Raw genomic sequence first — 16,023 nt, 5'->3', positions numbered from 1 at the left:
TATTTTTCTAATTTTATGCTTTCACAAATTTACAATATTACTCCAACACGTTCCTGCATAATAAAGTCACACACAATCTCTAGGTAATATTTTAATATCATATTTTTATCATAATTTAAATACATAATACACATATACTTAAATACTAAATAAAATTGTGTTTCATTCGTATTTCAGACAAGCAAACGTAGTTGGTTGATCTTGCGTTAATGACAGTTCACGAATTTCGTCTCTTCTACGATACACACAGCCCATTCTTCGCGAACGTTGTCTCAAGAAATCACTGTTTTCGCGACGGCTTCTTCCGGTTCAAGATTCTCGACGTCCTGGTCTCCGGTCTGTTCGAAATCGCTTCCACGTCCGATTCTTTCGTGGCGTGCTCCATGTCGCTTTCCTCTTCCTCCACTTCCTTGCCAATCGCCTCGTTCAAATTGTAAAACTTCTCAGACTCCTCGCAGGGTATCGAATTTTCCGTTTTCGTGCAAACGAACGTTGCCTAACGAGACGAATAATCGGTTTGTTAGGAAGCGAGAGAAAGAGACGAGTCGAATAATCACTCACCTGATTAAACACGGTCTCCGCGGGGCAGATGAAGCTCCATCTGATCGATCCCCTAGCCTGCGGCATGCAAACGTGGAAAACTTGACAATCGTTATCCATATCGGCGTAATATCCATAAATTCTGTCTTGACAGGAGAAGTTGTCCACGATATTGTCACGAATCAGCGTCGCATTGTCCGGAAGTTCCAAGCCGCCGGTCTTGTTCTGAAATTTAACGCACGTTCGAAGAAAAGATTAAATTTACTATAATACGTACGTTCATTCTTCAACAGCATGGTGTAACGTTTTTTTGTTTTTACAGAACAAACCTTAAACTCTGGAACGGGTCTCCTAGATTTGGGTTGCTGCGGCAAACCCGAAACAATGGCGAAGATGACAGCAAGCGATACGATTAAACAGGTTGGTCGGATCATGATGAATGAAACGTTTCTCGCTTTCTTCTGGACTACTGGATGGAAGTCGTATCGGGCTTTGTCTTGCATGTATCGAGAATCCTGAGAAGACTGGTGATCCGATCCGTAGAAGGGTGTTATATAGTGACTTGAGTGTAAGGATCTTGAATATTGTATGAATGGCCGATTCTCGGTAGGCAGAAATTAGTAAGTTTATCACGTTTGGTCTGCCAATGACCATCCAGACGTCCACATCATCCTCGAAGGCCCGATGCAAATTTCGCCGTTGATGTGCCGAGTGATACGATACCCGTGCAACCACGACGAATCATCGAACCTTGCGGCCACAGTAAAATTCAGAATGATATTCCTGTGGAGGAGCAAGCGAGATCGTTCTTCTTGCGAGTGGAGTGCGAGTCGGTCATTGATATGCCCTTTGAAGACGAGAGGGAGAAGCTTTTCCCGTCGAGGGAAGGATATTCTTGCGAAGAGAAACCGGGTGCGGAGAATTCTCTATGAATATCCCGAAGACGTACCCACTCGAAGGACGGATGCAAATGCGGTGGAATGTGAAAATAGCCCCCGCTAAGTGAGATCGAATTTCGTTAGCTGATTAAGAAAAAGTTGGACGTAGCCTGTCCGCGAAGAAATTCTATAAATGAACGGCGGAAGGATATTTCAGCGTCTCTTCTCACGAATTTCGATGATTTCGATGCGACACGGTGGTCTCGTTGGCCGCGGTCCAATCAGAGCTTCGAAAAGAGGTTCTAGACGTCAAAAACCGAGGGCAAGTGGAACCGGGCCTCGTCTTTCGTTAAAGGTCACACCGAGACCAACGATTCTTCGGTACGTGAATACTTAAGTTTCCACGGGGGTCCCACCGGTTACGAAACTCTGTCCGTTTCTGGTCATTGACCATGACAGACACGAGATATCCTGATTCATCCTGGTATATTCGTCTATGCATGTTTTTTCGTGTAAACAAGGACAATCTACGCAATATTTGTCACATCGCAGTACCTATCTGGTCTTATTACGTTATCGTTGAAAAGATTATAGACTTGTTCTTATACATTATCTAGAAATATAATTGTCGTAAAGAGCAATATCTTTATCGACTCTTTATCTACCTTGTTAAGCCGTAGATGAAATTATAGATTTTTTTTATAACTTATTTAGAAACACAAACGTTGTTCAAAGTAAAATCTAAAGCGATACCGATACGTAAAGATTTATCGATCTACCTTGTTAAATTATCGCTAAAAAGATTATTATTATTTTCTCTTTATCGATTGTGTACGAACGTAGCATAGCATTGTTACTTCTCCGACCTTTCGTGTAACGCAATTTGCTGACTAACAGAAGGTACGTTGATACGAAGTACTTGAAAAAGGAAACGAACCGATCTATCGAGGTCTTTCGGTTTCAGCCAAGGGGAAAGATAAAAGAAATACTATGTAGCTGCGGGGAGAAGAAATCTCCCCGGTATTTATCGGTCGATCGAAATCACGGCAAGGTGAACAGCCCGAAAGTATCGGCGCTCGTTGAAAATTCCTGTCGCATGTTCCACGGCGCGATGTCGAGGAATACGTAAGCTGGTCGCTACAGGCTGGTCCACTCTATGGAGAAAGAAGGTCGTAAGTCGATTCGGTAAGCTTTCTCGGTCGTCCTCACATGCTTCTTATTCACCGTCGATAAATCGACGATCTACGATCTACGATTCGCTTCGGTATTATAATGTCGTCTTCGAATTTATGGGCTTCTCGTCCTAGAGTTCTTCGTTCAAGGTAGAAAAGTCGGCAGAATGCGAATTATTATGAAAATAATTTATTGACTGTACGATTCTTACAGATGTCATTTAACGATAAGTTAACATAGTTTGGTTGATATGGGGCGTGAGAATACATACGACAGCAGGTACGCAAAGTGGACTTTGGTACGCGAATGGGTCCTCTATCGAATGCTTTGCGACTTGGGGAAAGGTACACGAACGAGGAGACGCGATAATTTTTCTAAATAATACGCGCATTAGCGGGTCTTAACATTTTTGTTTCGATATAAATAGAAAAATAAATAGTTTGATATAAATATAAGATTAAATATAGATTACGCGACTACGTGTTAATCTCTTAATCAACGGTTTCTTTAGTAATTATTTAGAAACCCGAGCACGGAGAAAATAATCGTAGCGACAGATTTTTCTGCCATCTAGTTCTCGGTGCTACTATCTTTTTCTTTTTTTTTTCCTTTTTCATTTTCGTCACTGAGAAGATGGGGTTTGATTTTTCCAGCTCGTGCCTCTATGGATTTTGTGGAGCATAGGAGGAATAAGCGAGATTTTGAGCAGAAGGATCGTTGGAGGATCGTCCCCAGTAACTAGGATCGTGATCATCGTGATCGTAATGGTGTTGATGTTGAGCGTGTTCGTAATAGATGACCTTAGACGGATGAGATTTTTTCAGGTCCATCCAAAACTTGACAACGTTGAGGATCAAGGTGATGATAGCGATGAAGAAGAACTTGAGCTGGAAGTGCGTTGAGATCAATTGAAGTAGGAGACCGAGTTTAGCCTTGAACAGCATGATCAAACCGAGGAGTCTCTGCAACTGCTTCTTTTTTTTCTTTCCATATTTCTTGCCACGTGCTTCCTCTGCAATCAAAGTTCCACGATGGATTTAAATACAAATCACCGAATCTGTTCCAATTGCAGCCGTAAAGAATCGATTATAACGATTATATCGTCAATATCGTCGATAATAGACTACGGACGTTTCCCTAAATTGACTTTTCTTTCTTGAATCTAAGCGAAGAAGTGGAAATGGAAATTACGTGTATTTCGTACATTTTCGCGTATTTAAATTTCATATAAATACGCGAACATTCGCTGTTAATCATTAGCTGTAATTAGGAGTTTTCTGAAAAAAGAAGATCTGTATCAGCGAAATTTGTATTCGTGTAATTACGAGATCGACTTTTCTAGACCTTTCTCCTTCGCGTGGGTACACGATTGACGCGTGAATCGACACAGAAACTATGGAAACAGTTGACTCGTTCTTTACCGCGAACTCACTCTCTTTGTTCGACTCGATGGCCGCGATTCGAACCACCGCGAATCGTTGACGAGGTTAAAAGTATAACAAGGTGCTGGAAACATAGATTTACTTGCTAATTCGCTAACCTCTACTTTCATTCACTTCTCCCTTCTACGCTGAAGCTACGTGTCGACGTTCAACGAGTACGGAAGAAAGAACATTTTGGACAAGTTACGAATATGTAATTGGAGTAACGAATAATTTGGGATGAACGAGTCCAGTGACCTAGATGCTTTCGACTCTTGCGGACTGCGTAATTTTACTCTAATGGCTCGAAAAAGAAAAAAAAAAAAAAAAAGAAGAATACGTCACGGTCCTTCAAAGAGAATACGTCATTTTAAAGAAGCAGAACAACGATATCATAGTTTCTTTAATAGCAGGAAGATTGCCTTGATGTCTGTCAAATTGTTCAATTTCGTAGCTACGATTTGCTCGAAAAGACAAGGAAGATAACGAGCGGCGTACCGTTAGAGCAAATTTACCCAAGTCGCATCATTGAACTATGTACAAACTGAGAGAAGAAATTGGTGACATATTGGATGTTGAATTTCAAGCGATCGTTGGTGACCTAAAGACACGTATTCGATACGTTTGCCAGAACAAAGCAAAGCTTGTCTTCTAACATCGTCGTGTTAACGAGCTTCTTCTAACGTTAAATATTATTCCGTGTAAATGTAATTAGTCTCGTTTGTTTAGTTTGTCGCAAAAGCTAGGAACTCGAAAGTCGGGGTACTCTGCCTGCCTGTCCTCCTTCTACTTTTCGCATAATCGTTTCAAAAGCAACCGCGGCTTTTTTCTAAGCTTCGTTCACGAAAGTGAGTCACCCGTGTTGTTCTCCGTTGCAACACCGTTCATCGTCCGAACTCGCACGTACCGAGTCAAAGGCTCGCCAACAAGATATAGTCGAAACGAACGAAGGAAATCGGCGAACTTTGAAAATCTGCAGATACCCGAAAGGTAATGGAAAGAATCTTAAGGTGAGTTTCGATAGGACAAAGAGATTCGAGCTAAGTAAGTCGGTAAATGTCAGGCGACTTTTTTTAACGGTGCTCTCAGCGCAGAGGAAAGTTCACGGTTGATTTTATCATGCGCTCCACGTGCCGATCGACGCTCGATGCGCTTCGTCCGTTTCTTCGTTGATCGATCGAATATATCGTTTACTCGCGATAAATTACTTTACCGCTAAAAACAATACGTCACGATTCTCACCTTGGTCACCGGCATCTGCGGTTTCCGCGACTTCCTCCGATCTTCCGGGATTTTGCACGTCGTCGATGACTTCGGCCACGAAATTGCCGGCCTGCTCGATAACCGCACTCATCGGCGTTTCGCTCTTCTTTCCGGTCACTTGCATCTCGATTTGATCGAGGTTCCTCCCTAGCCTCGTACTCAGACATCCCACGGAATTATCCTCCAACACGCAGGTCAGGAAACTTTCATCCTCCTCCTTGGTACCGATAAGTTCACCCTGAACGCAGAGAACGAGTCCCAGGAGCAAGAAGATGGACACTGTTATCCTCATGGCGAAGATGCGATAAGATAATTTTTTCCAAAGACACTACCACTACGCGATATCACGGCTCATTCGATGTCTGTCTTTCACCCTTCTCCGTTGTTTTCTTTAATTCGAACTCGACCTTCCGCTTTTTATATCCTTGGACCGCGTGTCACGGGCACGAAGTGGTTGTGCAAGGTGCGTGGTCGAACATATATGAGAGTCTAACCCCTTCCTTCTGGACTTCCGCCAATCAAGTTGGTCCTGTTTCAAGTGAAAACCCGACTGGCATCCCCCCACTGCCATGCTTTTCGTGGGCACACATCGTTGAAACCGAGCCGCGATCGCCTCTTCTTAAAGAATTCCGACCACTTCGTGGGGTCGAGACGCTGCCATGAATGGAAAAGAATTTTGGCGGATATTTGTATAAGAAGGAAAACGGATCTCCGACAAGACGCCAAGCTCGTCGAGTTACCGCTTTCGCTTATGAATGGGTTCCTTAATTAATTTGTCTCGCTGTTTTTATCGTTCTACTTCGCTCGACGATTTTCTTTGCTTCGATTTTGCAGAAGTTTGGTGGCATCGTCGTCGGATGAATCCTAAAAGGAGAATTTAAAGACTGCGAAGTAACGAAACTCGAAAATTCAGAAACGGCGAAATTCGAAGATTCGGTAATCGAAGACGTCGAAAATTGAACGATCGAAGAATCGGAAAATGGACATCTTAAACTTTAAAGTTGGAGAATGTCAAGTTCGTTAACGTGAGAAGCGAAAATTTGAGAATTAGAAGCCCGGGAATCGATTCTATGCAAATCGATGCGCAACTAAGATCCGTTTTCTGCCGGACGGGACGGTGAAAATTAATTTTTAATGGCGCGTTAACCTTTTCCTTGTTGCAGAAAAGCGTAATGGATTTAAGATTGTACGCGTGTAACTTGGCACGCGTGTGAGTCACGTACGTGGACCGATGACAGAAATTCCACTGGAACAGCGTTGGGATGCTAATACAACCTAATTCTAGTCGTTTTTATCGTTAAAGAATAAAGAGGTGTGAAAATGTAGTGAAATCGTTGCTTTCGAAACGCCAAGCAATCAAGAAGAATTAAAAACAATTAAGAATAACGAATATTTATCGGGAGTCTGTACCAAATTGCTCTACCCGACTCTTTTCTCCTTCCTACAGCGAATCTTGTTATTTATTCAGGCTAATTAGCATAACCGCTTCGGTCTTCGCTCTTAAAGCTACATAACCAGCGTAACAAAGAAACTGTCACAGCATGTTGCGAATGATTGTCCGGATGAATCACCGTCATCTTGATCCTCTTTTAACGCAAAAGACTTTACGCTTGACGCACAAGCGTTCCGCTCCAATTTGATCGTTTACGGCAAATCCTTCAACGATGGATAAGAATTCAACGAAATTCGAATACAGACGTTTCAAAATTCCATCGACTCGACTCGCTTTTTCATATTTCATCGATCGATTTTCCCTTTTATTCGTTATAATAATTTCACGTCGCATAAAGTTTCCCTTAAGCTAGTTTAACAAACAGGTTTTCGTTTCTTTTAAAAATTTATTACGTCAAAATTCGAAAGATAAACAAAATTCGTTGTTCACGTGCAGTACCAAAGGAACGAGTATCCCTTCGGTCGTTGACTTTCGTTCGCCTGTCAATTTCGTCGTATTATCGCTGGCAACAAACGAAACGTTCGGCCGATGACCAAATTCGTTCGACAAATATTTCACTCGGGTATCGATACCATTTTCACTTTCTGCGCGAAAGCTGCCATTTTTTTCTCCGCTTCTATATCCATCTTCTCGATACTCGCGTGTGTCGTTATCGAGTAATTAAGGCGTAAAGATCGTTCGCCGTCTTCACCAGCATTTGAACATCTATATTCGGCTGTTTGAGGCGTGGATCTACCGTATCTTTCTTCACGTCTTGAACCAAATTCTTTCCCCTCCTCGCGTTGGAAAAATCCTTCGAGCTTTGAGAGATTTCAATTCTCTCGTGAGAAAGTTCATCTGCGAAGTAATTGAGTAAATAGTAAAATGAGAAGTAAAAATAGTCGAATCGAACGATAGTCATCGGACGTGTAAGAGAAGGATCTTTTACCATTTCTCTCTTTTCCCATTTCCAACGCGTTTGACATCCCTTGTGGCAGGACATCCAACTTCTCACGAGAAGTAAGTAGCGTTACCGGTCGAATGGTCTGTGTAGTACGTTCGGATTCGTCTGTTTTCACTACGAGTTTGCACGCACTACAAGCCCTTGCTACAGCTTCTACCAGTTTCTTTGCAATTGCCGGCCTTGCTTTCGATATTTCTTGCGCATCCTTCACTGAAATCTAACCATTAGGGTTTATTACTTTTCTCCGATATACATATATATTCGAATTATCTTGGTTTATGAATATAATTTGCAGACTTACGACTTTTAATTCTTCTATAAGTCATCCTGGTGATGATAAAATCACCGTTTTTATCTGTGACGTATCCTGTTTCGCGATACACTCCATCCGCAGTTACGAATCCATATTCTCCCGTGATAATTCCATCAGCATCTTGTGAAATGGACATACATTCGTGGAATATTTATGTCCGAATCACGCTCTCGTTCCGAAAAAAGAAAAACAAAAAGATGTTTAACACGATTGAAAACGACTCGAAGAACGCAACGGGATTAATTCGCTTCAATTTTTACGTGTTTTACGAACCTTTCTTCTCGTACCTATGTTGAAAATCAACGATGTTGAACCCAAATTCGTGCGGTCTGTTTTGTTCGGCCGTTTCGCTTGTCATTGCGAAATTCCAAAGGATAAGAATAAAGAAGAGAAAGTACATAATTCTGGTAACCGTTTTCTAAAACGTTTCGAGCACACTTCGATTTTTTCGCAACGTTAAGGTTAAAGTTGAGAGGAAAATTTGACCAAACAAGCTACGTTTGTTCTAAATATGAACCCGCAACTTTAAGATGTACTTCGTTACAATTAATCCTACAGAGCTAAAGAAATTCATTGTTTCAAATGAAAACTAACATAACGAAGTCAGAACATGTCGCAGCGAGTATTTTTAGGCAACGAATTACTTTCAAACTGTACACACTAAACAGCTGTATATACACTAAGGCCAATTCATTTTTACTCTCAGTATCTCAAATATTTTGCGAGAAAGAACGTCTTACGTGGAACAACATCTTGACGTGCTGCAGCAACCTGGCTTGGCGAGCACGTTAAACAAAGAAGAGCCCCTCGAGACTCGAACGATGATGTAACTAAGCGAGGAAAAGATTTTCTTCGATTTGTCGAACAACTTATCGAAGGGGAAGAGGAAATCGTGGAATCCGCATATGCGGAAAGTCTACGGACGCGTAGAAGTGTCCTCGACGCTCGCTTTCGCGCGTTTCGTATGCCTGGATAATTATATGACGACACACGGCTGTAAATCTTTTATCGACGCATCGAAGCTACATCGATTTTCTACGAATGTACAAAGCCGTAAAAGTTGTTGCCAAAGTTTCTTTTTAGACCACGTTTTTGTCGCGTATACCGTGCAATATTTATGTTCCCGTAATAACTGCGAATTTCGCGAATTTATCGACTACTTTCTGGATTGCACGCGTTACTCCTCTTTTCGAAAAAGTATCTACACGAGTGGATTTCTATCTCGCGTACGTTTGCTCCGATCTTTAATCGCCTGTGTTACGTATTTCTGTTTCTACCGGTTTACGATTACCTCGTTAGAGATCCAGCAGAGATCACGCCGGATCCGGGCGTTTAATCTAATTAAACGAAATTAACAAGCGGCGAACGAGACTATACACCATTAGATGCAATCGAGATCTGGCATAAAGATCGTTAATTTATATAGTTAAAGGCGAACGACATCGGTATCGTGTAAACGTAAAGCAAACGTAAAGGGAAAAATTCTCTCAAAGAGAATTCGACTTTTCTAACGACAAACACGCTCAACCAAATTAGACGCGCGATTGTAGGTTTTTTTAAAAAGGCGAATGCTTTCACGTGTCGCGGCGCTGATCTAAGCTCGTACGCATACAGAGATTAATCCGGGTTCCATTCTGATTTGCCACGTATGCGTCGTGCATCGTGCATTTTGTAGTTTAGAAAACGGTATAGGACTACGATTCGTATGGCGAACTGTCGATACGGGATCGATGGCGTTGGCATACTAACTATGCGAACGGAAGGTGGGTTTCTGGCACGTATACGCACCACGAATATCGAGGCCTTGGAGAATAAATTCGACATTGACAATACTTTCGTTACGTGCCCCTAGCATCGATCTATATCCGTCTCTAACGATCGAAGCTCGTCACGAAACGTTATACGCAAACAGTTTGCTCGTTTCTTAAAAAGTAGAGCGGTCTTCTGGTGCAATTTTTGCATTCAAGAATGGCCATCGTCGTTACAGTAGACGTGAAGAATTTTCTGAAACGGTAGTTACAGTAATTCGCCAAAGTACCTCGACGATTATATTTGAAACTTTTTATCAATACACCTTGCATTTCATACGGGACATTTGCAAATTTCACTCATCACCATTATATCCGTAAAGATTGAAAGACATCCGAAGATGTACATAGAACCTACGAAATACGCGGACCAAGTATACCGTATTTCGGAGAAATCACAGAAATATCGAAACGCTTAATTATTCATTACGCTAATAATTCGTTACATATGTATTTACGACGAACGTTTACGTCGTATACCAATTTTTTACTAAATAGCTCGTAGTAAATGTCTTTCAACCTCTTTGTAGATTTTCTGATTGGTTTCAAATTTCAACGACATAATCGCGATAAGCCAGTCTCGTTGCAGCGTTGATAAAATTTTATCCGATAAAAACGAAAGAAAGCTGCGCTGTAATCCCGAAGACGCCTGGTCATCGGCACGGCGATGTTCATCCCCGTTGAAATCGATCGGTATCATTTAAATTTCGATTTCGACGTTGAATTTAACGGCAGAGAAAAGGGAAAACGCTGGTCGGAGCCGATCGCTTCAGAATCTGGACCAAAATGCCGTTACCAGCTCGAAGTAGGTCACGTGGAATATCTCGTTGTTGGTCATTGCGCCGGACGTTCTTTCGAGACCCAAAACTTAATTTTAATTTTATATACAATCCGGTGCCTTTTCGTCGTGTGGAAAATCGCGTATACTCTTGATTTGAACCGTATATTTGAAATATCGCGACATTTTGTCGCGATCATTACGTATCGCAGATAACGCAATTTGGTTGGAACGGCGATTATCCTGAATGCGATTATTCGCTGAAGTAATCGAAGCTATTCCATTTTAAAGGTGCCGTTTCATTCGTCGTCCCCACCAGCCTTTGTCGTCGTCTTCCAGTTCGTGATAAGTGTGATAATAGTGATCGTGATATTCAGGTTTATGGATCAGTACCACCTCCGATTTCTGCGAATTCCTCAGCGCGTTGTACAACATTATCGCCAATGCGATTTTTCCTATGAAGATGCTTCGAAGCAGATTGATCTTGAGGGAGGCGAGGGTAGCTGGTAACGTTGCCAACTAAAATGCAAATGCGCGTTAGAAGTAGCGGGTTTCCAAATTCATTTATCGGCAATATGTAGACTGCGAATATTTATGCATTTATGGGCAATACAAAAGTGTAAAAATGTACAAAGTGGAAAAGGGGGGTACGATGAAACGAACGGATAAAACATCGATGTTACTCTTCGATAGGAGACGCGAACGAGCCACAGTCGTACAACACGACACTAAACGCTTGCTCGCAACGCAGTTCGTGATCGATTATCAACCACTGTGCGCGCTATTTTTCGATTTATTCTTCTCTGCTTCCGTGTCTCTACCCGTTGTTCTTTACCTCGCGTTGAAGCGTAAATATCAAATGTTTGTTAAGTTAGTTCACCTGGAGCGAAAGGGGACACTGGCGTGGGGTAAAACGCAACGCCCACGTACCCCTACTGGGAAGAGTGAAAATGTCTCTTGATACATATTATTCTTTTTTGCGATTATTATAACGCGGAATAAAATTGTACTTATCGCGCCAGTTTCCGAGAAAATTCGTACGAAATGTCAGAGATACGTCCACGAGGCTTGTATGGCACGATAGTAGCGCATTATACCCCACCATTCCGTTGTTGCATAAAAATTTGCAGGCCAGTAATACGTATAGGGTGTTAATTTAAACCTGCCAGATCAGAGGAGCCATCATCATCGTCATTCCAATTCTTTTTAGGATACCTTTCTTAAGTTTGAATCTTCCTGTATCTCGTTGCTCTACATCGTTCCCTTCAAAAGAAATTGCAACGAATCGCGTGATTCGCGTGGATGCGTATCGAACACTGATCTTAGAAACGTTTTACTTACTTCCGAACAGCGACGACAGGCTCAGAGTAACGTTCGCTTCGCCATTCGCGATATACAGTGCAATTCCCTGAGAAACGTCAACCCTCAAAGTGTCGTTCAACTCCTTTGCGACATCTTCGGCACGGGCCAAAGTTTGAAAGAGAATTACGATGCACAAGCACGAAAAAATTGCGTCCACTCTATTCATGGCTGCGTCGTGTCGCGTCGTCGCTTAGAAAGTTAATTCTTAAATAGAAATATAACCTATATAAGCTTGCTTTTAACTGCCTTTCTAATTGCCGCTTAATTATTCATTCTTCTTACGTTCGTTGCCTTTCCTTCTATCATTCTTCCGATATCGATCGTTAAGCGGAACGAGGAACCTTGTTGCGAATCACCGTTTACCGATTTCCGCGTAACAAATAACGTTACGCATTCGTCGATGCTCCTTTTCTTACTTCCGGTCCCGGGTGCAAGCTGACTCGGCTGTCAGAACGATCTCGATATTTGTCTGATTTTACAATCGCGCGATCAAATTATCTTTCGGGCTGTCGAGCTTTTCGCACGCTTAAAAGATCGACGATCTGTTTTTACGTGTTTGTACTTTTATTCGTTTCATAACCGACGAGTAGAACGCGTGGTGCTCGTATTCGATCGGTGATGAGACTGCTAAGGAATCGTAGCAAGCGGAGAGCAGACAGTTTCCTTTTTGCCGTCTGCTTACCCCACTGAAACTAGGAAACTGGGTCTCTGCAGTTCGCTGCCGCGATTCGTGTCATAGAAGGTGTACTATGCACGCGGTTGGTCACGGACGCGTATGAGTTTAGCAGACCTTGAAACGCGGAAAATTCAACTTTGCTTCTAGATCGCTAAAAGTCGAGACTTTCGTTTCTCTTCTCATTCTTATCGAAAAATTGAGGATTTCGACGGATCCGTGGCTACGTGGCTATCCTCTTCAATATCAGTGGCCGAACAGCTTAATTTCGAAGTACAAAGAGAAAGCTTGCTTGCTTGCTAAGAAAGAGTTTAATAAATACGTTCTACGATGATACATACACTTTGAATAAATAGGAGAAGAGACGCAGTTTCTTTACAAAATAAATTAACGTTATTGCTAGTTTGAGGTAAACGTGAGGTTGTTCCTTAAACGTACGAGTTTACAATTTTGGTTTTGCAGGTTGGTCGATCAGGCGACGCGAGTTACCAGTCTTATCTCAGAATACTTAAACAAAACTTTGGTACACGAGAAGTGAGTTGCGGTTCGCTGTATCGTCGATGCCTGCTCGACAACCGCAACGCGCTTACTCTATTTTTCCAGCACTGGTCGAGGTCGGGACCAGTCGGTCGGCAGGTAACGAACGTAACAGGTCCGATAGCCTAGTTTCGATCGCGGCGATCGAACAGACAGTGTCCGAGAGAAAGATATCGTCGAAGAACTCGTCATCATCCTCTGTAGTAGTAATGTTCTCCCGCGTTTTCTGGTCCGCTTGCCGACATCCATCCATTGTACGCTTGATTGTGAGCTGTCGGCAGGCTGTTGTGAACGTGCACGTGGATCGGTTGAGCAGGCTGCGCATTGTGCTGCCCACCAGACGTAAACTTGGCTATTATCGTGCTGAGTTTTAGCATCAATAGTATGGCACCTGCAACCAAGTCCGTATTCAGATTCCGCTACAACGAAAGAATTACGATGTGCGAATTGTAAGTAGGAAAAACGTTGCTATTGAATTCTAGATGTTTGATGGATTTCGATAAATGGGTCGTCGATGTCTCCTGATTCAGTATGCGTGTAGCGTACACTATCATAGCCGAACCGTTATCCCTACGTACATACGTACAATGACTATAGAGTAATTTTCGCTTACCAATGAGCAATCCCTTCAGCGAGATCAGAGTTAAAACGGTTAGCATTGTCATCATCACTCCCATTTTGTACATCATCGGCATTAACATAAATTGGATTCGCTTCTGGCCAAACGTTCGAGCTTGTCCGCTTGCTTTTCATAAATATTTAATATCCGATTAGTCGTTCGTCGAATCGATTGCAATTTAACTATCGTTCGTTTTTCTAAACCATAATATCTCGAAACGTCAACTTTACGCTTACCTCGAATCTTCTTCGTTCCGCCGACGAACAGATCGTCGAGGAATTTTCTCAGCTCCTGTATATCGGGGTCCACGGTCGCGACCTTGGAAATCGGCAGCAGTTTGGTGACTTTGGCGCGTCCAGCTTCGCGCTGGTAACCCGCAGCGACACCAATACTCTGGACGTCCGACAGGATTGCACTTTTTGGAAAAGTAGTCGCGAGCAACGCGCACGCCAGCGTCCAACCAATCGGCCGCATTATCGAACCGGTTACGATCACGTGGTTCTCTTCATCGACACCGGGGCTTCGCTGCAGGCAAAGAATTTCCCTGCCTACGATCGTTACTCGATCTTTGGTCGCGAGATACGAGCAGGAACCACGAATTACAACGTGTTAATCGTGCTCGGACGAGCCGCCGTATGATTCGGACGAACGACCACGACGGCGTTCGCACCACAAAAGAGGATCGGCCTACGTGTGCGCGGTAGATCTGCGCACTACCTCGAATTTCCTCCTCGACTGTCGATTTCGTGGACGCGCCGCCGTTGAAACACTTTTGGAGAACGCTGTTAGAACGTGCCGCGAGCTTCGCCGGCGTATCCAGCGCGATCACAGCCTCGTCGCATTTACCAGGCTGCAATTTTTCATGCTTCTACCCACCGATCCCGTATCGCTCTTCTCCTTTCTCGCGATGATCGTTGAAAGATTCTGGAAAAGAGGACGCGTCAGAAAGAAGAGGATCGTCGTCACTTTCTCGCAAATACTTACATGTAAAAGACATGTAAGTATTTATAGACTTCCGTTTCGAAAAAGAAAATCGAATCGATCGTTTGGGACAAAACGTAGGATCGCGGCATTCCAGGGTCAAAGCTGGCAGTCCCTTCGCGAGTCGTTCGGAATCTTTCCTGCATCCAACGTACATCATGTCCCACTTTCACGGTCGCTGTCCCGCGATCATCCGTACATTGCTCGCCTCGCATGGAACTGCTCGACCGTGGAATCCCATAGCCGAGGATCGTCGCGTCAGCCACACCATACGCGTTCATCCATCGTTGATTATTGTTCGAGTGTGGAGAAGAAGACTCTTTTCCTTAAAACCGTCGAAGGAATACGAAACGAAGGAGGCGGTAACTATAGAACGTCTTTGTCCATTACGTTTTCAATGGCTTTCACGGCCCTGCTAATTTAACGCAGTCGAGCAGCTGTTTCCGCAGCGAGGAAGGTAATAAACGTGGTCTGCAATTTCGAAGAAATTACAATCTATAATAACGTTCCCAACGAAGCAACCAATGAGTACAAATGGATCCGGATGGTCCTGTGGAAGCTTCGATGGGTCGATATCGATCCATACGCATCTTTTTTCCATCGTCTAGATAGAAGCTGTTCTTTACTCGTAAAATTAAATACGAGATCAAGTAACGTTTACTTTGCGCACACATCTTGCAGGCATCCGAGTATCTCCGATACCTCAAGTCTAGGACAGTCCGAAAATACGGATCGAGATAGACCCAGCGCATGGTGCGTCGATTCGATTATTCGATCGATGCTGACGCAGTATGGCGCAACGATGCATTTTAGTTTTCACGCGTTTGGACGACACATAGAAAGAACCGGAGAAAGCGGTGATCGGTAGATCGAGAGGAAGATCGAAATTGCTTAAAGCGAGAAGAAGTTTCTAACGAAAAAAGAGGGCGATTCTAAAGGTAGTTAACCAGGGAGAAATTTATTGGCAACCCGGTAGACGTATTACGCGCTACGCGCCGACGTAAAATCTCGCGAATAATCGGATGACATAACGTGGAGCTGGGAAGCGTGAAACATTCCGCGGAGAAAATGGTAAAAGTAAAGGAGCGAAAGCAGCGATTTGCATGATATGGATTTGCGGCGGCGAGGCGGACGCGGTTATTGCTAGTAAAATCAGAGTCGACGCGGTTGTGAATACACCTTAAGAACGAAGGTGGCATTGGACGGATAAAAGGAAGAAAAGCGGTACAGGTTTACTGCATCGGCACGGCGAGGTGAATCCGAATTCTTTATGGAAGGAAA

The 16,023-nt window shown here is 43.2% G+C and overlaps 4 protein-coding genes and 1 pseudogene across 4 annotated transcripts; all 5 read right to left on the bottom strand.

The window, feature by feature from the left end:
• Positions 1-125: 125 nt before the first annotated feature.
• Positions 126-2,133, bottom strand: LOC126873581 (uncharacterized). The gene is made up of 3 exons (XM_050634627.1): positions 870-2,133; positions 562-765; positions 126-496 (listed from the first exon to the last, which is right to left on the bottom strand). Exons 1-3 carry the CDS (start codon positions 1,041-1,043, stop codon positions 281-283), a joined length of 594 nt encoding a protein of 197 aa, XP_050490584.1. The 5' UTR covers positions 1,044-2,133; the 3' UTR covers positions 126-280.
• Positions 2,134-3,235: 1,102 nt separating this feature from the next.
• Positions 3,236-6,140, bottom strand: LOC126873489 (uncharacterized). The gene is made up of 2 exons (XM_050634373.1): positions 5,241-6,140; positions 3,236-3,601 (listed from the first exon to the last, which is right to left on the bottom strand). The coding sequence occupies exons 1-2, from the start codon at positions 5,565-5,567 to the stop codon at positions 3,254-3,256; spliced, it is 675 nt and encodes a 224-aa protein (XP_050490330.1). The 5' UTR covers positions 5,568-6,140; the 3' UTR covers positions 3,236-3,253.
• Positions 6,141-7,121: 981 nt separating this feature from the next.
• On the bottom strand, positions 7,122-8,342 carry LOC126873391 (uncharacterized; annotated as a pseudogene).
• Positions 8,343-10,855: 2,513 nt separating this feature from the next.
• LOC126873390 (uncharacterized) lies at positions 10,856-12,098 on the bottom strand. The gene is made up of 3 exons (XM_050634233.1): positions 11,912-12,098; positions 11,733-11,833; positions 10,856-11,089 (listed from the first exon to the last, which is right to left on the bottom strand). The coding sequence occupies exons 1-3, from the start codon at positions 12,096-12,098 to the stop codon at positions 10,856-10,858; spliced, it is 522 nt and encodes a 173-aa protein (XP_050490190.1).
• Positions 12,099-13,319: 1,221 nt separating this feature from the next.
• On the bottom strand, positions 13,320-14,235 carry LOC126872964 (uncharacterized). Its single transcript, XM_050633268.1, has 3 exons — positions 13,965-14,235; positions 13,756-13,875; positions 13,320-13,533 (listed from the first exon to the last, which is right to left on the bottom strand). The coding sequence occupies exons 1-3, from the start codon at positions 14,233-14,235 to the stop codon at positions 13,334-13,336; spliced, it is 591 nt and encodes a 196-aa protein (XP_050489225.1). The 3' UTR covers positions 13,320-13,333.
• Positions 14,236-16,023: the final 1,788 nt, after the last annotated feature.

This window comes from Bombus huntii, chromosome 14, assembly GCF_024542735.1.
Source record: "Bombus huntii isolate Logan2020A chromosome 14, iyBomHunt1.1, whole genome shotgun sequence".
Lineage (NCBI taxonomy): Eukaryota > Metazoa > Arthropoda > Insecta > Hymenoptera > Apidae > Bombus > Bombus huntii.
This window is presented reverse-complemented; position numbering and strand designations above follow the sequence as displayed.

Excerpts from the sequence above, each read along its gene's own strand:
- LOC126873390 (XM_050634233.1), bottom strand. The coding sequence starts at position 12,098 with ATGAATAGAGTGGACGCAATTTTTTCGTGCTTGTGCATCGTAATTCTC. Across the intron at positions 11,834-11,911 it reads CCTGTCGTCGCTGTTCGGAA|GGAACGATGTAGAGCAACGA; the intron begins GTAAGTAAAACG and ends TTTCTTTTGAAG. Across the intron at positions 11,090-11,732 it reads TGGCTCCTCTGATCTGGCAG|TTGGCAACGTTACCAGCTAC; the intron begins GTTTAAATTAAC and ends TTTGCATTTTAG.
- LOC126873581 (XM_050634627.1), bottom strand. The coding sequence starts at position 1,043 with ATGCAAGACAAAGCCCGATACGACTTCCATCCAGTAGTCCAGAAGAAA. Across the intron at positions 766-869 it reads GACCCGTTCCAGAGTTTAAG|AACAAGACCGGCGGCTTGGA; the intron begins GTTTGTTCTGTA and ends GTTAAATTTCAG. Across the intron at positions 497-561 it reads CGGAGACCGTGTTTAATCAG|GCAACGTTCGTTTGCACGAA; the intron begins GTGAGTGATTAT and ends TCGTCTCGTTAG.
- LOC126873489 (XM_050634373.1), bottom strand. The coding sequence starts at position 5,567 with ATGAGGATAACAGTGTCCATCTTCTTGCTCCTGGGACTCGTTCTCTGC. Across the intron at positions 3,602-5,240 it reads ACCAAGGTGAGAATCGTGAC|GAAGCACGTGGCAAGAAATA; the intron begins GTATTGTTTTTA and ends TTGATTGCAGAG.
- LOC126872964 (XM_050633268.1), bottom strand. The coding sequence starts at position 14,235 with ATGCGGCCGATTGGTTGGACGCTGGCGTGCGCGTTGCTCGCGACTACT. Across the intron at positions 13,876-13,964 it reads TGACGTTTCGAGATATTATG|CTCGAACGTTTGGCCAGAAG; the intron begins GTTTAGAAAAAC and ends CAAGCGGACAAG. Across the intron at positions 13,534-13,755 it reads GCTGAAGGGATTGCTCATTG|GTGCCATACTATTGATGCTA; the intron begins GTAAGCGAAAAT and ends ACTTGGTTGCAG.